This window comes from Osmerus eperlanus, chromosome 21, assembly GCF_963692335.1.
Source record: "Osmerus eperlanus chromosome 21, fOsmEpe2.1, whole genome shotgun sequence".
Lineage (NCBI taxonomy): Eukaryota > Metazoa > Chordata > Actinopteri > Osmeriformes > Osmeridae > Osmerus > Osmerus eperlanus.
The window spans coordinates 9957039-9977198 of NC_085038.1; the positions used below are offsets into that span (position 1 = coordinate 9957039).

Below are 20160 nucleotides of genomic sequence, written 5' to 3' on the forward strand. Positions count from 1 at the left end.
GCCATGGATGAAGGAGGATTATATATATTTTTTAATATGTAGTATACTGTGTGTGTATAAATATATAGAGAGGCAACTATCTACATCTGACCATCCTTTTTATTAATTATATTTTTATATATATATTTTTTTTTTTATGTAGATTTTTGGGGCAGTTTTCTGCTTTATGTGATAGAGACAGTTTAAGATAGACAGAAGAGGAGAGAGAGAGCGAGAGAGCGAGAGAGCGAGAGCGAGCAGCAAATGGCCCAGTCTTGAATGGAACCTGGGCCGCTGTGGTAAGGCCTCTGCCCTAATGGTACGCGCTCTAACTGGTGAGCCACCAGGGGCGCCCTATACATCGGACCACCCCTGTTTGCCCTCTCACAGCTGGGGAACACAAGTTGAACAGGCATAATGCTCATGTACATTGACTCCCAGCTGAACCAGTGCTCATTATGTATTTTTCAACCTCAACATTGTGTCCCTCACCATTTGTTTATTCCTCTCAATTAGCGTCTTTCCTCAAGTGCTCTGTGTGTGTGTGTGTTGCCTGCTGGGTTTCAGGACTACATGCAGAACGTGCATGGGAAGGAGATCGACCTGCTGAGGACCACGGTGAAGGTTCCGGGGAAGAGGCCCCCCAGGGCCGTGTCCACTTGTGCTGCCGTGCCCAGCCCCAAGACCAACGGCCTGGCCAAGGAGCTGAGCAGCATGCAGCTGGGACAGGCCCCTGGTGAGACACACACACACACTCGCTCATATGGACGGACGGACGAACAGACACACACACACACACAGATACACACTCATACGTACGCACACACATAGATATACACACACATAGATATACACACACAGATACACATGCAAACATACAGACACACTCACACGTCACATATACACAGAACCTACAGACATACGTGCACAATTACACACCTACAAAGACGTACAGACACACACAAATATCCTCAGACACACATACCCAAACACACACACACACTATACACCCCTAACCAAACTCATGAACTACCTAAATATGCCCTTTCTTCTACATTGATATTGACAGTTTAACGGCAAGGCAGATTTTTGTCAATCCTATGAGTATCTGTAGTCATAAGTTTGCAAATGAATATCAAGCTGCTTTCCGTTTATTGTTTATTCTAATGGCCCACACAGCACCTTGTCCAGAGGAGAAAGGGTTTCTGTTCCAATCCAATTGCACCTTGTTTAAACATCAACAGTTCATAAAGCAGGGTAGAACAATACGCTATAAAATATAGGCCTGGTGGTGAGGAGACATAAAAACACCTCACGCCCACACGCAGACACAACCACACACTCTCACACACACACACACACAGGCACAACCACACACACACACTCTCTCACACACACACCCACACACAGCCACAACCACACACACACTCTCTCACACACACACACGCAGGCACAACCACACACACACTATCTCTCACACACGCACACATAGGCACAACCACACACACACACTCTCACACACGCCCACACGCAGGCACAACCACACACACACACACACGCACACACATAGGCACAACCACACACACACTCTCTCACACACACATACACACAGGCAGGAAAGTACACATTAGCACACTTCCACACAGCTCCAGGAGGACCAAACTAATAACATGAATATTCAGTGACCCATAATACATGTACTAATTATTGTCATGAATATTAATGCAATCAGAGTCCTCTATCCACTCAGGCAGCGCCAGAAATGAGCTGTAATGAGAGAGAGAGGGGGGAGGGCGGGCGGGTGAAGGAGAGGAGACAAGAAATGAATCACTTGGTTCTTAGCTCTGCTAACTCGAGGGTTTGATTTAAGCAGCTAGCTTGTAAAAGGTTCCAGTAATGATTGTGTCATGTGTGTGTTTGCGTGTTTGTATGTGTTTGTGTGTGTGCGTGTGCACACACACGTGGCTGCTTGCTCTTGTGTGTGTGTATGTGTGTGTGTGTCCTTCTGTTTACTAAACGGGGAGTTTCTCTTCCTACTTTGGGAGGAGGAGGCTGAGTGTATCAGAAGCTGGAGCCGTCTGCTCTGGGCTAAAGAGCTCCCTCGTCTGGCCTTGACACTCTCTCTCTCTCACACACACACACACACACACACACACACACACACACACACACACACACACACACACACACACACACACACACCAGGGGAACACACTGCAGTACACCAGCTCTACTCCTCCCAGTGATACATGACTGTAGTCTACCTCAACAGTATCCTCCTCTAGCTGAGATCCACACTGAACCTGACTGCTTCCCAGGCCGGAACTCTGAACCCTAAACGTTCTTCTCTCCTTCTTTTCTTCCTGTTCTGCTCTTCCTCACCTCTCCTCCTCTTCCTAACCCCCCATACCCCCACCCCCTCCTCCCCCTCTCCCCCCTGCCCCTACATGTTCCTCTCCCACTCCTCCCCCACCTCCTCCTCTTCACTCCACCTCCACCACCTCTTCCTCCTCCACCTCCACCTCCTCCTCCCTCAGGTTCGGTGACCAGCAGCTCGTCGGCGTCCCAGATGGCGAGCGGCATCAGCCTGGTGTCCTTCAACAGCCGCGGTGACGGCATGCACCAGCGCTCCTACTCCGTGTCCAGCGCCGACCAGTGGAGCGAGGCCACCGTCATCGCCAACTCGGGCGTCAGCACCGGTACGCTTAGCTCCCTCTGACCTCCAAACGCCACGCGATCAGCGTTAGGGATGCCAGCTAGCTAGCTCGGCCCCAAACTAGCCTGTCAGCTCTTGCTGCGGTAGCTCTTGCTAACATGCTAGCAGAGGCGGGGCTATTTGTGGTTCTTTTCTCAGGGCTGCCCCCGGCCACCCAGAGTCCCTCTGCAGATTGACTTGGTGGCCCAGATGGGTCCTGACGCGGAGCTGCGCGGTGGGGGAGCCTGCTTTGGTACAGACAGCCTCTGAGTGGAGCTCCGCGGGGGGGCCCATCTCCTCCTCTGGGCCCCTCATCAGTCTCCTATTGATCTGCCTGCCACAGCCCTAATACTGCCTTAACTGTTTATCAAGCTTAATGGTCGCTGAGAGACCGGCAGTAGCAAGCCCACAATCGCTACTTGAAGATTTATGTGAGTGTGTGTGTGTGTGTGCGCGCGCGCGTGTGTGTTAATGAGGCTCCCAAAAAAACACTTTTCATGGCAAAACCAAAACATTTGACGTGCTTGATAATAATTGGAAAAACTGAAAGTAGTTATCAAGTTTTTCGGTGTTGGTGAAATGAACATTCTTGCTGCTGAAGTGACGAGCCTCTGGATTCAGGAAATATTTCCACACAAACACACACACTTTGATGCCACAGCGCCCCGCTTGAGACTGACGGCTGTCACATCCCATCGGAGTCGCCAGGGTGATTAGAGAGAAAGGCCCCTTGGCCGCGTGCAGAAATAACGTTTAAACTTGTGAAATACTTAAACGCGGTCCTGAAGGCTGTTGCAGCCCGCTGTGACACAGACACACACACACACACACAGCTGAGGCCTCGGATACTGGGGGTGTCTGTTGATGCTGTTCTCAGCTACTCATTAGTTTTGATGCACTCAGCTCGTACAGAGTATCACGTTAATGACCATGGTATTTATACTACATTCACCCTGTGACTCTGAGTGGAGATGGAATGGAGTTCATGGAGATTTGATATCAAGTTGTTTTTTTGTTTGTCGCATGGGGGTACAAAGTGTGCGTGTACACGGTGTGCGTGTGTGTACACGGTGTGTGTGTGTGTGTACACGGTGTGTTTGCGTGTACACGGTGTGTGTGTGTGTACACGGTGTGTGTGTGTGTGTACACGGTGTGTGTGTGTACACGGTGTGTGTGTGTGTACACGGTGTGTGTGTACACGGTGTGTGTGTGTGTGTGTACACGGTGTGTGTGTGTGTACACGGTGTGTGTGTACACGGTGTGTGTGTGTGTGTGTACACGGTGTGTGTGTGTGTACACGGTGTGTGTGTGTGTACACAGTGTGTGTGTACACGGTGTGTGTGTGTGTGTGTGCAAGCCAGGCCTCCCGGAGGCGTCTCTCGTCTGAGAGCGTCCCCCCTCCTCCTTTCAGCCGAGCGCCTTAACGAGCTGCTCCCTCTCCTGCTGCCGCCCGCCCGCCCCCCGTCTCTCCCGCCGCGCCCTGCGTCTCTCCCGCCCGCCGCGCCCCGGGTCTGTAGTAAATAGCCTGGCGAAGTCTTCCTCCAGTGTGCAGCCTTTTGGTGCTGGCTGCGTGGGGGTGTTTGGGTGCGCTTGTTACGGGGTGCACGGAGGTGTGGGGCCGGCGAAGGTGCCTGGCCTGCGCTGCCTCGTGTGGTGTCCATCAGATCGGGTTTTGTTGACAGCTGATATGATGCACTCCTAGAGTTCAGTTTCTCGGGCTACTGTAAGATAATGAGCTCTAATGGAAGCGGTAATATAATGACTAATAATGAGGCCTGTTAGGGAAGAAACCAAAGTGCACACATTTACACACACACACACACACACACACACATACACCCTGCAGCTGTTGTCTACTGAGCCCATTGGCTAGAGGGCCCCTCTTTAGATTTTTCCACAGGCTTTAAATTAGACGACTACGACTAGGAAGACCCCTTCAGCTACACTTACCAAACATCGCCCTGGGCACACACACACACACATAAACACACACAAATATATAACGCATTTAGCCTCGTCTCCCCCCCTCGCCTGTCTAAGCTTGCCTGTTCCTTCTTAATTCTTTAAGAATGAGAGCAGTGGGAGGAATGAGTGTGTCGCTTTAATTAGGGAGGGGGGGTGGGTGGGGTGAGAGGGTCGGAGGGGGGCTCTCTTGTTGCGTGGCCCCCCCGGGGCAGTTAGAAGTCTGCAGCGATGTCGCAGAGGAGGGCGCAGGGGGCGGGGGGGGCCGAGCAGGCTGCAGGGGCCAAGAGCCTCGCTGGTTCAAGGGCCCGCTGTCGCCGCGGACGCGCTGACTAATGCTCCCTATTTTCAACCCCCCCCCGGGATGCCCCTCTCCCCTTTTATTTCTCATCTCCTCCTTGTCTGTCTTCATTCCTGGAGGAGACTTTAGCCTTGTAGACCCCCCCCCCCCCTCCCCTCCGCTCGCCCCCCATCATCCTCTGTCTCTATGTCTTACTGTCTTCGGCGCTCGTTTCGCGAGTTTGCCGGTCGACTTGTTAAATCCCGTTGTTGTTTGTTACTGTACATAGCCAGCTGCAGCGAGGCACCCGCTAAAGAACACCAACGCATCACAATCCAGGATGTGTTTCTTGGAAATGGGCGATCCCAGGCGGTAGTTCCCAGTCTTTTTTCTGTTGTTGTGTGGAAGGAGACACCAAAAGAGGAAGCAGGCAGTTTGTGTGTGCGCGTGTGCGCGCTCCCCGTGAAAGACCTCTTTGTGCTGTGAGCGGAGGGGGTGTCTTTGATTGGCCCGCACCGTGGAGTGCACATGCCCGGGGGCTGCCCTCTCCTCTGATCCACCCCCCTTCCAGCAACGCGCCAAGGAAGGGCACTTCCTGTTTAGCGGACGATCATCCGCGTGTTCGTCGACGACCGCAGCGACAACACTCGTGAGGTTTCGAAGCGATCGGAGCCCTCTTCAGGGATCCACGGATCTGGAGACGTATGTGAACCTGAAACAGGATCAACAGGGAAACGGCAGAATGATCCGGAGAGACGTCAGAAAGAGGAGAGAAGGGGTGGAGGGGGGGGGGATAGGAGGAGGGAGGGGGGGGGGGTGAAGGGTGTGATGTACAGAGCCCAGAGAGCGAGTGATGGGGGCCGGATGAGGGGGGGGGAGGTGGAGAGTCGGAGAGGCTTGCAGATGGGGCAGCCGTTAATCCACAGTGGTTAATTGTGCGCTCCCGGATGGCATCCTGTCAGCAGAGATAAGTTGTCACGTTTTCCACTTGAGCTGAGACTAAACGATTGTAAAATAAGTTATGGGTGTCCTTGGGGCTGTCTGGCGTTTGGGGTGGTAGTCGTGTCTCTCTCCGTGTGTGTGTGTGTGTCGGAACGCTCCTCGCCAGCTCCCCACACCCCTACGCGTGTCCACATCCCTCGCCCCGCTCCGGGTGATATTGATGGGAGCTGAATGTTATTTTATTCCGCCGCTAGTCACAGCTGTCAGCGGCGAGCATGAAAAGTGAAGCGGGTGCCGTCGCTCACACTCCCTCCCTCCCTCGCCTGCCCGCCCGCCTCGCCAGACAGCCTGCTGGAAATGCCCGAATCCACCCCATCCTCACGCCCCCCCTGCTAGACACTGTCCCCTTCTCCCTACATACACCATGAGACTGAGCTCATATACTCTCTCCTCTTCCTGTTTGTCCCCAAAGAAGGGACTGTTTAGCATATTCTGGATGCCATCTACAGTAGTAAAGACCATTCACCGTTCTTCTACGCGTTCATAGTTTGGCTACCTTGTACAGCGCTGTATGTTTACAATGGTACAGGTGACCTGTATATTGAGGTGGTTTTGATGGTCTCTCCCTCTGTTTCCCCTTCCCTCCATCACCCTCTCTCTTCCTCACTCACTCTCCCTATCTCTCTCTCTCACTCTCCTTCTCTCTCTCTCTCTCTCACTCTCCTTCTCTCTCTCTCTCTCTCTCTCTCTCCTTATCACTCTCCCTATCTCTCTCTCCCTCTTACTCTCTCCTTCCTTCTCTCTCCCCCCCCCCCCCCCCCTCAGACACAGGACTGGGGGACTCGGTGTGCTCCAGCCCCAGCATCTCCAGCACCACCAGCCCCAAGATGGACCCGCCCCCGTCGCCGCACGCCAACCGCAAGAAGCACCGCAGGAAGAAGAGCACCAGCAACTTCAAAGCCGACGGCCTCTCTGGTACTGCGGAAGGTAACGCCATCCCCCCCCCCCCCGCCTCCGTTTCCTGGGCCCGGTCCGGCCACTAATATGGCCCCCACCTCAACACACACACACACACTGAATTGTTCCACATGCTCATAGAATCTTCAATCAGTGGCGTCCACCCTGCCCACTTGTCCTTCATGTTCTGGATGTTTCCCTGCTCCAACACACCTGATTCAAATGAAGGGGTTGTTATCAAGCTCTGCAGATAACGACCATTCATTTGAACAGGGGTGCCCTGAGGACCAGGGTGGAAGACCCACTGCTTTATACATGGTACTTTATCATGACATTGCCATTTATTATGACAGACATGCGATTCGTCAGAAGTGTAATATGCGCACCTGTCCTAATATTTGGGAAGAAAATGACCTCATGTTTGTGTCAGACGAGGTGAATAGGAAACCAGTCAGAGCATGGCAACGCAGATGAATATGGAGCGGGTTTGGGAAACGCTGTCATCCCCCCCTCCCCCCCGCCCCTCCACCGAGCCACCTGACCTCTGGGCGTGAGAGGAAGGGGCTCTCCTCATCCCTTCATTACCTCATCCCTTCATCCCTACATGTCCTGGCTGTCTGTCTGTGGAGCGAGTGGGTTCAGCTGTGTCGTGGAAACGTAGCGTTCTTGAACACGTTTTGCCGTCAAGTGTTTGCGTACCAACAGATCCGTCACGCACACAGTTAACACACACGCGCACCGGCCGCTGTGCTGGTGCTGTGCTGGTGCTGTGCTGGTGCTGTGCTCAGGAGTGGAGCAGATGTGCTTTGGTAGCAGATGTGTAATGTGCACCCTTCCATCAGAGTATCAAGTGGCTGCTCCGTGTGACAGATCTCCCCCAGATCTGTCTGCCTGTCTCCCCCTCCCCTCCCTGTCTCCCCCTCCCCTCCCTGTTTCCCCCTCCCTGTCTCCCCCTCCCCTCCCTGTCTCCCCCTCCCTGTCTCCCCCTCCCTGTCTCCCCCTCCCTGTCTCCCCCTCCCTGTCTCCCCCTCCGTCTCCCCCTCCCTGTCTCCCCCTCCCTGTCTCCCCCTCCCTGTCTCCCCCTCCCTGTCTCCCCCTCCCTGGACCTCCCCTCTCTGGCCCTGCGACCAGGGGACCCACTTGGCTCTCTGGAAGGGCTTTGTTTTCTTGTTTGGTTATTATACAAGTGCTGTTCTTTTCTGTATTGCACATTTCTATGTTGCTATAGTGCACGTTTATGGGTGGAAAAAACCCTGTGTGCTCATACTTATCACAGAGAAAAGAGATCTATGCCTTTCGTGATTATAGTAGGCTTGATGAAACAGTGGGTGCTCTTAACTCACCACCGACAACCCAGCCCTCCACCCTGCCTCTCTCTCCCACACACACACACACACACACACATATATACATACACACCGTTCCTCACCCTACTGTTTCTTTTTTTTTTTTTGCCGTGGCAGAACCTTGTTAGCCGCCCCCCACCTTCGCCAGCCTCCGTGCGCCCCCCCCCCCCCCCCGCCCATTAGTCAGTGGGGGCACTTAAGTGAAATATTATAAATAATCCACAGTATTGAAATCTTTTATCAGCTGTGTCACTTTCATTATTCAATAAGCGATTAGTAACAGTCTCCCAATTTAGCCATTAAGCACTGGGCGCGTGGGGCTGCTCGGCGGCTGTCAGGCCGGGGGGGGCGGGGGGCTGTGTGTGGGGGGGGGATGAAGTATCAGCCTGTCACGGCGCTCCGTTACTCATGAGGGGGGCCGCCCCTCTCTCCTCTCACCCAGGTAGGGCCACCGGCACAGGCAGGTCCATCTCTCTCTCTCTCCCCCTCTCTCTCCCTCTCTCGCATCCTAAATCATTATCTTGAGCGCAGGCTCTCTCTGCGGGCCACGAGACACACGCCCATACACACACACACGCACATACACACTCACATACACACTCACATACACACACACATACATACACACACACATACGCTACCCTTTGTTCCTCTCTCTTCTGAGCTTGTGTGTCACGCCAAAGGACAAAATGACTTTATCAATTAAAGGTGCAATAGATTAGATTTTCTCAGTAAAAAAAAAAAAGAAAGAAAGGTTTTGTCCCCTATAATCATGTTGTGTATGCTAATGAGGCCCTCTGACACATTTTGGAGAGGCCCGCTACTTTCCAGCCAATTATGTCCAAGCAATCCTGTTCCAGCCAATCACCTTCGGCGAGGCATGCTTAACTCCTTGGCTTATTTGATGTAACCACTGTCCATCAAACTCAAGCTGGAGGAAAGCTCAGAAGTTCAGACAAGAATCGGGGCTGCTGATTCTCATATTAGAATCTTTGTTAACTATTGTTGGCCTGGGAACCAAAGTAATCTGGCCACCCTCCCATTCAACATGATTTCCCCCCAGCCAGAATCTGGTCGGGCCAACCACATCCGTTTATCTGATAAGTGGTATATATCCCACTGCGTCCAGAGGCATTTTGGTCTGCGCTTGTTAACGCCCCTTGGAAATGTAAATTGGTTTCACAATCATTTCCGTTTGCAAATTGGTCTGGCGATGCCAGGCTCACCTATTTCAGATTTAAACCTTCATTTAAACATGACCGTATTCACATGCAAACGAACATGGGATTTTGGCTCAAGCCCATGCCAAGCTACCTGTCTCTCTCTCTCCTCCCCCCCTCCCCCTCTCTCTCCTCCCCGGCTCTCATCCTCCTCTTTTTGGCACATACGACTTCACGCATACTTTCTTTCATACCTTTTCTACTTTGAATTGTCCTCCAACAGTACACACACACACACACACACAACCTCGCCCCAGGACCTAAGCTATCCTTAACCTACACACACACACATACCTGCGTCAGCCCCATAATTACCCTGCTGCAGAGTCTTTGCCTGAGCGCTCATCGTTAACTAACCAGGGCTCTCGTCTGATACCGGGGGGCTCCTTGCTGTGCGTGAGCTTTGAAACGGGATCCGGTTGGTTCGGTGGGGGGGGGGGGGGGGGGGGGGAATGTTGGAGGGAACAGAGGTAGGCCTCACACAACGACCAGCTGTACCTACCACCGTGTCAGGACATTCCTCAGGACAGGGAACACAGTTCCACTGTCTGTGTGCGTCTCTTTCTCCCCTCTCTCTCCCTCCCTTCCCCTCTCTCTCTGCCTCGGTCTCTCTCTCTCCCTCGATCTCTCTCTCTCCCTCGGTCTCTCTCTCCCTCGGTCTCTCTCTCCCTCGGTCTCTCTCTCTCTCTGATGTAGGATCAGACACAGGGTCTTTGATCAGGTCTGTAGAATGTGCACAGGGTGTTTAGAAGGATGAGCTCTAATTTGATGAAGCGATTGGAAGATTTGCCTCCCCCCCCCCCACACACACACACTCAGATCCCCCCCCCCCCCCCCCTGTGGCTCCACAGGTAGGCAGAGCCCAGTGGAAAGAGTTGGTCCCCCCACAGCACCTGCATTGAAGAGCCGTTTAATGAGCTGAGCCGTGACGTTGGGGACCCGAGGCTCCCAGGTCAAGTCGAGTCAGGGGGCCCCGCAGGTGTCACCTGGGGGGGGGGGGGGGGCACGGTAGAGGGGGACCCAGGTGGTGGCTTCAGCCAGGATCACAGAGAGCACGCTGAACACACACACACACACTTTAAGGATGGATGGATGGGGTCAAATGTCTCTGAGATCTCAGACTCTCACAACGGCAGCTCATGCGCACGGGGCGCACACACACACACACACACACACGCGCATGGACCCACGCACACACGCTCGCACGCACACACAGCTTGTGAAGGCGTTCAGAAGGTCAGTCCTGGTCCTGGGTAGCAGGTTGAGGAAGGGCCACGAGGCCGAGGCAGGTACAAGCAGAGTAACATTTACACCCCCGTAGCTTTTCCTCCTCAGCAGGCGTGAACGTACCGCCACACCACCCCCACCTCCGCCACCTCCCCCCTGAAACGACCGGGTGACAAATGTTGCCAGGAGCCCGAGGGGCTGGAGAAAATAACAGGTGACAACAGGACGCCCCGGTCGGTAGGGGCCCGCGAAGTGTGTTTTTTTTTGCGAGAGTTGAGTCCTGTACACCTCATCAAAGGTGACGTCAGAGGGCGAGAGAGCGCAGGGGTTGGGGAGGCGTGCGTGTGTGTGTGTGTGTGTGCCGTGTGTGAAGGGAGAAGCGTTTCGATGGACACGGAGCCCGCCCTCGAGTGCTCCTTTGCCTTCGTCTGTTCCGTTCTTCGTCCTAACCCTCCTCCTCTCATTTCCCTCCTCCTCAGCCCCTCCCACGCCACGCCCGGCTCCTCCCCCTCTCCACACTGCCACCCTTCTGACACCTGACCCTCCCCTTCTTCTCTGCGTCTCCCTTTTTCCCCCCTGGTTGTCGTCTTCCATGCCGTCTCATTCTCCCGCCGTCTTCTCCACCTCTCCCTCTTCCGTCCGTCTCTCTCCCTCCTGCCGTCGGGGACGCAGCCAAGCGCAAAGCGTGGAAACTGTACCGCGTCGGTAGTCTGCGCCACATATACAGCAACAGCCTCGACTCGGAAGGTAACTAATGCCGGGGGCACGCCCGCGACCTTCCCTGACCCCCTTCGCCCCGCCCTGGCGGGAAACCATTCTTGACCCTGTCCCCCCCCCCCCCCGTGGAGACGCTTTTCCTTGTGTGACTCCTCCCTCACCCCCTGTCCTCGGTCGACCCGTCTCTCTCTCCCCCCTCTGAGTGGACGGGATGGATGGATGGAGGGATATAGGGATATATGGATGGTTGTATGTATGGAAGGATATAGGGATATATAGATGGATGTATGGAGGGATATAGGGATATATAGATGGATGGATGGATGTATGGATGTATGGAGGGATATAGGGATATATGGATGGATGGATGTATGGATGTATGGAGGGATATAGGGATATATGGATGGATGGATGTATGGATGTATGGAGGGATATAGGGATATATGTATGGATGGATGGAGGGATATAGGGATATATAGATGGATGTATGGATGTATGGATAATGGATGGATAATGGATGGATGGATAATCTAGATCAATGGAGGGATTGAGGGATGGACCACCCTGAACCCCCCCCCCCCCCCCACCCCAGCACAACATGTCAGGAGCATGCTGTGTCTCCCTAAGGCCTTGGATGTGTGTGTGTGTGTGTGTGTGTGCGCGCGCATGCTGCTGATGTATGTGAGTTCATCAGATGTTCCTTCCCCACACATTGGGTAGGTCAGAGTGGGGAGGGGTCGAGGTTCAGCTTGACTCACAATCCTAACCCCCCCCCCCCTATTATTATTTACTTGTATTAAAAGAAAATACATATATATTTTCAGGACTGGAACAATTGGCTGCGATATTTTCCAGGTTATTAATGTTGTAAAAGGGTGCGAGTAATATGGGGAGTAATGACCTGTATCACAAAGCAATACTGTGCGCGGTGACATTTAAGGGTTTAATTTGTGTTTCCTGAGAACACACCGCCCACCTCTCTCCCTTCCCCTTCTCCTCTGTTGTGCGACCCCCCCCCCCACCCCCCCTATGGGGCCCCTCTCACAGCCCATGGCCAGGCCCCATATGCATGTTCATGTCCCCTCTCCCCACCCTCCCACCGCGTGGAAACTGTGTATATTTGCAATATGCCGTTTTGCTGTTAAAGGTTGCCCATGTCAGAGTTCACAAATTGCCTTAACGCCTCTCCCTCTCTCTCTCTCTCTCTCTCTCTCTCTCTCTCTCTCTCTCTCTCTCTCTCTCTCTCTCTCTCTCTCTCTCTCACTCACTCACTCACTCACTCACTCACTCACTCACTCACTCACTCACTCTCTCCCTCTCTCTCTCTCTCCCTCTCTCTCACTCTCTCTCTCACTCCCTCTCTCTCTGTTGGCCCTAGTAGCTCGGAGCACTAGTGTAATTACCAAGTAGCATGGCGACCGAGAGGGATGTGTGTGAGTGTATTTCTGTGTGTGTGCCTGAGCGGGTTTGTATTGGGGGGGGGGGGGGACCGATGAGACTTAACATATCAGTTTCAGATATGTGTACGGGTCCAAACGTGGAGGTCCCATTGCAGTGCAGTGACACGTGCAGCGCTCGGGTCCATGTCGCGAGTGGCTGAGTGGTGAGAGAGGTTGGGGGTGGGGGGTCTGGGGGGGGGGGGGGGGGTGCAACAGCATTAATTTATGCCACGAAGAGGCAGCAGCTTTCTGGGTTGTTGGTTTCCGTAATTGTCAAACATCCACACACCCCTAAACCCTCCCCCCCCCCCCCAAAAAAAAAAGGGGGAGCGGAATTTAATTATGACGGGAACATTGTTCCTGACCCCACAGGGCTCCAAAACGTTTGAAGGGTGGGTCCCAGTGTAGAGTAGTGAGACAGCTACCTCAGTCCCGGGAGCTTTCACACACACACACACACACACACACACAGTCACACACACACACAGTCACACACAGTCACACAGTCACACAGTCACACACACACACAGTCACACAGTCACAGTCACACAGTCACACAGTCACACAGTCACACACGCATGGTAATGAAGTCTTGAAGGTGGGCTTGATCCAGTGTGAAAAGACATGAGACCTTCGTTTAGAATGAGATCGTACGGGTACTTGTCGTGCTTACATTTCGGAGACGTCCCCCTGAATGTCTCCCTGTTCCCCCCCCGGCGGTGGAGCGGTGAGGAGGGGGGGGGGGGGGGAACTGACACCAAGCCCGGGGGGGGCTCCAACATCCACCTGGAGCTGTATAGTAGACCCATTCATCCTTTGATCATGGAAGGGTTAACGTGAGGTCACAACCCCAGGCATCTATCGAGAGCGGTCTGGTCTCTCCTCCCAGCACATACACCCAGATAGAAACATCCAGAAGAATCTAGCTCGGTGTCCAGAATTTTCAAGAACATTTCTTGGACGCGGTCTTCTTTACCAGTCTGAGTGGGGAAACCTTTTCAGGTGAGAATAATCAGTTAAACCTTTAATACTGTCCCCCGTCCCCCCCCTCCCTGTCCTCCAGGCTCTTCATCCAGGAAGTTGGAGAATTTTCAAGCGTTCTGTTCAGGGATGGGGGGATGGGGGTGGGGGGCCTTCTCTAGACAGACAGGGCCTTCCATTGATTAGCTCCCAGCCCCCGAAGGGGCCTGGGCTTCAGCTTGACCGGTCTGAGATGATCCCAATTAGTCAGAAGGCTGTTTGAGGCAGAGTGGAAGGTCCCCCTCCATCACAGCCCCCGACTGGAGACGCTCTCGTCTGATTAAACTTTTAATCTTCTCCTGGTGAAATGAGCTTCGCTCCCCGGGCCACATCAGTGAGCCGTTTTTCCCAGAAAGAAACGAAGGGGGGAAAAAAGGGAAAGAAATGGTTCTGAGATGTGAGAGGATTGGGTTTTGCTCCGTCTTAGGAAACGGGAGGGAGATTCACAGGTCAGGGGGGAAATGGCGGATATTCTGTGTTGGTTTGGCGATGGCGAACAGGACCTGCTTCCCTCCCCCACCTGGAGGGGATGACGCAGCACTGGGGAGCTGATGGCAGCAGAGCCTTCCAGATGTGTGTGTGTGTGTGTGAGGCCAGGCGCCAGCACTCCTGGTCCTCAGGTGGCCCTTCTCTGGCAACCTGGTGCAGCCCTCCACCGGGAGCTCCAGAAGGAGAGCCCTGTGATTAGCAACAGCGAGGGGCGGAGGGAGCCGATGGCCCTGATTGGCCTCTTCATTATTTAATTGCCCCCCCCCATTGTAGTAAATTGTAAACGGAACTGAGTCTGTGTCAGATCCCACTCGTCCAGGAGCTTGGGGGGGGGGGGGGTCTCATCAGAGAGGCTCCCTGTCACAGACATCTGTGCCCCGCCAGGTTTGCCCCCAACCCACCTCTGATTTCCACTTTTTTTTGTTGTTAACGGTTTCCAAATGTGACCCCCCCGGTTCTTTTACACATCAACATGTGCACACACTCACTCACTCTCTCTCTCTCTCTCTCTCTCTCTCTCTCTCTCTCTCTCTCTCTCTCTCTCTCTCTCTCTCTCTCTCTCTCTCTCTCTCTCTCTGCGAGCCCTCACTATCTCAGTGGTCTAAGGTCTGCCTCTTAACTCTGACCAAGTTAGGATCACACACACACACGTATGCCATCGCTAATTGACTCCTGATTGGCCCATTAACCTATGGGGGTTCTATGTGTAGTAGATCCGTATGTCCCCCTGTAGGGGGCTCTGATTGTAATGACTGACCTTTCCTCCGGCACACTGACAGGGTCCTGGGGGGCCAGTGGGGCCCAGTAATTGGGGAGGGGGAATATCCTGGCCAGGGGAGGGGGGAGGTCAAAGGTCAGTTGGGATCGGTGGCCTTCCTAACAGGTGCCCCTGGGTGTTTCGGCTGAAGGAAAGGCTCGAGGTCATGGCTCTGGCGATGCATCGTGTCAATGAACGGCTGATAAAAGTTCCACCACATTTTTTGTAAGTGTGCTGGCAATGGTTTGTCTGCGGTGATGTGGACGGGGCCTGAACGCTGTGGCGTGTCATGGCTGCTGTGATGTGGACGGTGCCTGGACGCTGTGGTGTGTCATGGCTGCTGTGATGTGGATGGTGCCTGGACGCTGTGGCGTGTCGTGGCTGCTGTGATGTGGACGGTGCCTGGACGCTGTGGCGTGTCATGGCTGCTGTGATGTGGACGGTGCCTGGACGCTGTGGCGTGTCGTGGCTGCTGTGATGTGGACGGTGCCTGGACGCTGTGGCGTGTCGTGGCTGCTGTGATGTGGACGGTGCCTGGACGCTGTGGCGCGTCGTGGCTGCTGTGATGTGGACGGTTCCTGGACGCTGTGGCGCGTCGTGGCTGCTGTGAAAGGTGCGTCTAAAGCCACAAACATGTCCCCACTCTCACTTCCTGTCTGTGTCTGCAGAACAAGAGGAGAACTTTGAGTTCACCATCGTGTCGCTCACGGGTCAGACGTGGCACTTCGAGGCCACGTCGTACGAGGAGCGAGACGCCTGGGTCCAGGCCGTCGAGAGCCAGATCCTGGCCAGCCTGCAGTCCTGCGAGAGCAGCAAGAACAAGGTAGAACACCCCTCTAGAACAGGACCACACCAAGGTAGAACACCCCTCTAGAACAGGACCACACCAAGGTAGAACACCCCTCTAGAACAGGACCACACCAAGGTAGAACACCCCTCTAGAACAGGACCACACCAAGGTAGAACACCCCTCTAGAACAGGACCACACCAAGGTAGAACACCCCTCTAGAACAGGACCACACCAAGGTAGAACACCCCTCTAGAACAGGACCACACCAAGGTAGAACACCCCTCTAGAACAGGACCACACCAAGGTAGAACACCCCTCTAGAACAGGACCACACCAAGGTGGAACACCCCTCTAGAACAGGACCACACCAAGGTAGAACACCCCTCTAGAACAGGACCACACCAAGGTAGAACACCCCTCTAGAACAGGACCACACCAAGGTAGAACACCCCTCTAGAACAGGACCACACCAAGGTAGAACAGCCCTCTAGAACAGGACCACACCAAGGTAGAACACTCCTCTAGAACAGGACCACACCAAGGTGGAACACCCCTCTAGAACAGGACCACACCAAGGTGGAACACCCCTCTAAAACAGGACCACACCAAGGTAGAACACCCCTCTAGAACAGGACCACACCAAGGTGGAACACCCCTCTAGAACCGTACCACAACAGCCTAAGACAAGACAGAGACTGGCCCCACCACACACAGGGTATACTCTTATACATGCTAGCAAATGCAAGGTTTTGAATCATAGTCTGACAACATTGATATGACACACGCACACACACACACACTCTCTCTCCCCTCTGCTCATAAACCCACACAGGCTCTTGCTCACTCACCTGCTCATGGTTGGTCAGTCGCACAGACGCACGTACCACACGCACACACACATAATTACAAGTGGCAATTACTGTAAATATAGCCAGAGCTTTGCCATTTCCCAGCCTGCATGCAGGCGAGGTTCAGACTGAGCGGGCCTGTGTTGATGCCTCAGGCCTCGGACAATTGCTCTTTTGGAAAAGCCTTTATTACACTCCCCCTTTCCCCTTTGTTTGCAGTGCTAGTTGTTCACACACACACACATGCGCTCATGAATAGTGGTAGGCAGGTGTGTGTGTGTGTGTGGTGTCACTTGCTCGCAAACATGCACATCTGGGCATTTGGACAAGTATAACTGTTAACAGAATGTGTGTCCCAGTCCCGGTCCTAACTGTGTGTGTGTGTGTGTGTGTGCGCTTCCTTCCCCTCCCTCAGTCTCGTCTGACCAGCCAGACGGAGGCCCTGGCCCTCCAGTCTGTGAGGGCCCTGCGGGGGAACTCCCGCTGTGTCGACTGTGAGGCCCAGAGTGAGTCCACAGCTGGCTACACCTCACCACGTACACAAACACGCATGGAATACACACACACACTCGCGCCACACGCAGAGATACACATGCATGTTCCCATAACCCCATCATAGAATATAGACATCATAGACAGACGCATCGTTGTACTCGCCTAACAAATCTGTGTTTCTCTCTCTCTCTCTCTCTCTCTCTCTCTCTCTCTCTCTCTCTCTCTCTCTCTCTCTCTCTCTCTCTGTCTCTGTCTCTCTGTCTCTCTCTCTCTGTCTCTCTCTCTGTCTGTCTGTCTGTCTGTCTGTCTGCTCCTTCCAGACCCAGACTGGGCTAGTCTCAACCTGGGCGCTCTGATCTGCATCGAGTGCTCGGGGATCCACAGGAACCTGGGCACCCACCTGTCCCGCGTGCGCTCCCTGGACCTGGACGAGTGGCCCCTGGAGCTCATCAAGGTCATGTCGGCCATCGGCAACGAGCTGGCTAACAGCGTGTGGGAGGCCAACGCCCAGGGCGGCCTCAAGCCTGCTCCCGACGCCAGCAGGTAGGGGGCGCCCTCGCCGGCCTTTTCAGGCTCCTCTTCCCTGGGTCGGTCCAGGCCGTTTCTCTCCCTTCATCTCATGTGTCTCTCTTCGGACTTTGTCGACGGCATGCCCAGCGATGTAAACAAGTTAAGGTCATAGTTAAGGTCGTCTCTAGAAGTTTCTCCTCCCAGATTTTAAGGGAATTTGTCCTAAGAAGATCATCTGGAGCTTTTGGTGTTGAGGTGCAATACCTGTTGGAGTAGATAGGGGGCAGTAGCTGTGAATGTAGTTTGGCTACCAGATTTGGAAGGCTAAGTTAGCAATTAGGCTACTGACAGTGGAAACAGGAAACAATCACTGAGGTTCAGCCTAGTATTTTGTGTGTGTGTGTTTGTATTCGTGGATGTGCGTGTAGGCATGTGTTAAATACATGCGTGCAATTGACATGCATGCTTACTGAGTGTGTGTGTGTGTGTGTCAGTCAGCATCTGCATCGAGGCTGTGTAATTATGGGCCCCTGGACTCCAGCAGCCATCATAACAAATTAGAGCCGACTGCCAGCCACATAAATATCGACTTCCCATTTTCCCCCGTGCTCATTACTCACCAGAAGCACCTTATAATTACTCTGCCCCCTCCACCAAAAATCTTTCACTATGGATCCACCGGTTTCCTCCGAATCCCCACCCCCACCCCTCTGTCCATCCGTCAGCTAATGCATTTATTGTTGCTCATGTACCCATTTATTTCGGTATTTGGGAGGCATGTATTCCCTGTTGGGCGTTCGGGAGCAGATTACTGGGGGAGTCAATATTATCACAATTAACCCTGCTGTGTGGAGCTCTGCAGTGATCTCTCTCCTCCGGCCCAGTAGCACCGCACTCTGGACCGCTCGCTGTGTCGTCGTCCCCCCTCCCGCCCTGCTCTGCTGCCCGGTGGAGCCCTGACACACACACACACACACTCATACACACATATGCACTCATACACACACACAGTCATACACACATACGCGCTCACACATACACACATTCGCGCTCACGCACACACACGCTCATACATACACTCGCACACACGCTCTCACACTCACGTTTGGTGGTTTTATTAAAGGTTTATGGGGTGCCGGTGAGGGCCTGTGACATGGCGTGTAGCAACCTGTCAGTGGGATTGGTGTCACGGGGAAAGACAGGACTGTGGTCTGTGTCGAACACATGCTAGACCCAGCGGCAAACAAAGGCAACAACAACGAAAAACACCCACTGTTTACTGAATCAAACGCGAATGTATCGTTTTTTAATAGTCTTTAATGCTGCTTCATCAGCTCACTGGCTGTTTGTCCTGGTTCAGCCCTGTTTGGATCATATAATGCCGGGAGACATTTCTGTTTCTGTCCTGTGCTGACGGTACAGGATGAGAAGGGGGTTTTGTAGCTAGCTAGGTAGAAAAGGCCGCCTCTGTGTCCAGACTCTGGGGCTGATGAATGGAAAAAGCCCTCCCTCGTGGTCTCTCGACTGAGTAATAGAGGCAGAAATTTCATTTTGCAAGTGGCTGATTTAATGATCCAAAGGGTAATTAATGGCCTGATTATCTTAATGTTAAATATGGCCACAGCAATTAGACTGACCTCCTGCCTGTCAAGGTCTGGCCCACTCGCGCCTTCCAATTAGGTCCTGTTTGGGGGTGGGGTGGGGGTGGGGAGGGAGATGGAGGTATGGTGGGGGGGGCGACAGGGAGGGGGGGAGAGCATTAGTATGGCAGTCAGTTTAACACCTACATTTTTCCTCATTCTCCCCCCCTCCTTTTTCTCTCCCCCTCTCCCCCCCCTCTCCTCCTCCTCCTTTCTCCTCCTCCTCTCTCCACTCTCCCCTGTGATGGGACCGGAGGGAGGAATTATGCATGGGGCGCTCGCACGCAGTGTCGGTGCCGTAGCCACCACACAGACCTGATGAGCTATGTGACACGGCCCAGCCAGGCGACGCTGCTGCTATCATCATCCTCATCATCATCATCTATCCCCCCCCCCCCCCCCCATCCGCCCCCTCCCCCTCCTCGTTTCCTTTCCGTCCCATTCCCTCACGTGGGAGGCCTCACCCGTGGCCACATCTCCTCATGTTTTAATCCCGGAGAACGGTTTCCCGTCGGCGAAGGAAAGCACCAGAATACCACTCTTAAGAAGGCCGAGAAGAAAAAAAACGAAAATCATTTTTTTTCATCAAATGCCGTTTGACAGGAAACAAAATGGCCTCCCTGTGGAGGCTTGTTGCAGGGGAGCGGATGATGTCGGCGGAGCGCTGAGAGCCCTCGTCCGCATCGCCGTGACTGTGAACCACGGTGCCAACAGCTACTCAGCCGGAGGGCGGTGGGGGCGTGGCCTGGGACTTTCTAATTCCGTCTTTATAAAAGCCCTGCGTCGGGTGACAAAAAGCCCCACCAAAAGCGCCCGGACCCTCCCTAAACGCTCACATTAACCTCT

General features: G+C 53.8%; 1 protein-coding gene across 1 annotated transcript in view; it reads left to right on the plus strand.

Moving 5' to 3' along the window:
- LOC134007816 (arf-GAP with GTPase, ANK repeat and PH domain-containing protein 1-like) overlaps positions 1 to 20160 on the plus strand; it is a 74577-nt gene that overhangs the window by 43706 nt on the left and 10711 nt on the right. Inside the window, 6 exon segments of the mRNA XM_062447512.1 lie at positions 547 to 715; positions 2517 to 2678; positions 6684 to 6845; positions 15699 to 15853; positions 17085 to 17175; positions 17485 to 17707. Coding sequence (XP_062303496.1) covers positions 547 to 715; positions 2517 to 2678; positions 6684 to 6845; positions 15699 to 15853; positions 17085 to 17175; positions 17485 to 17707 — 962 coding nt within the window.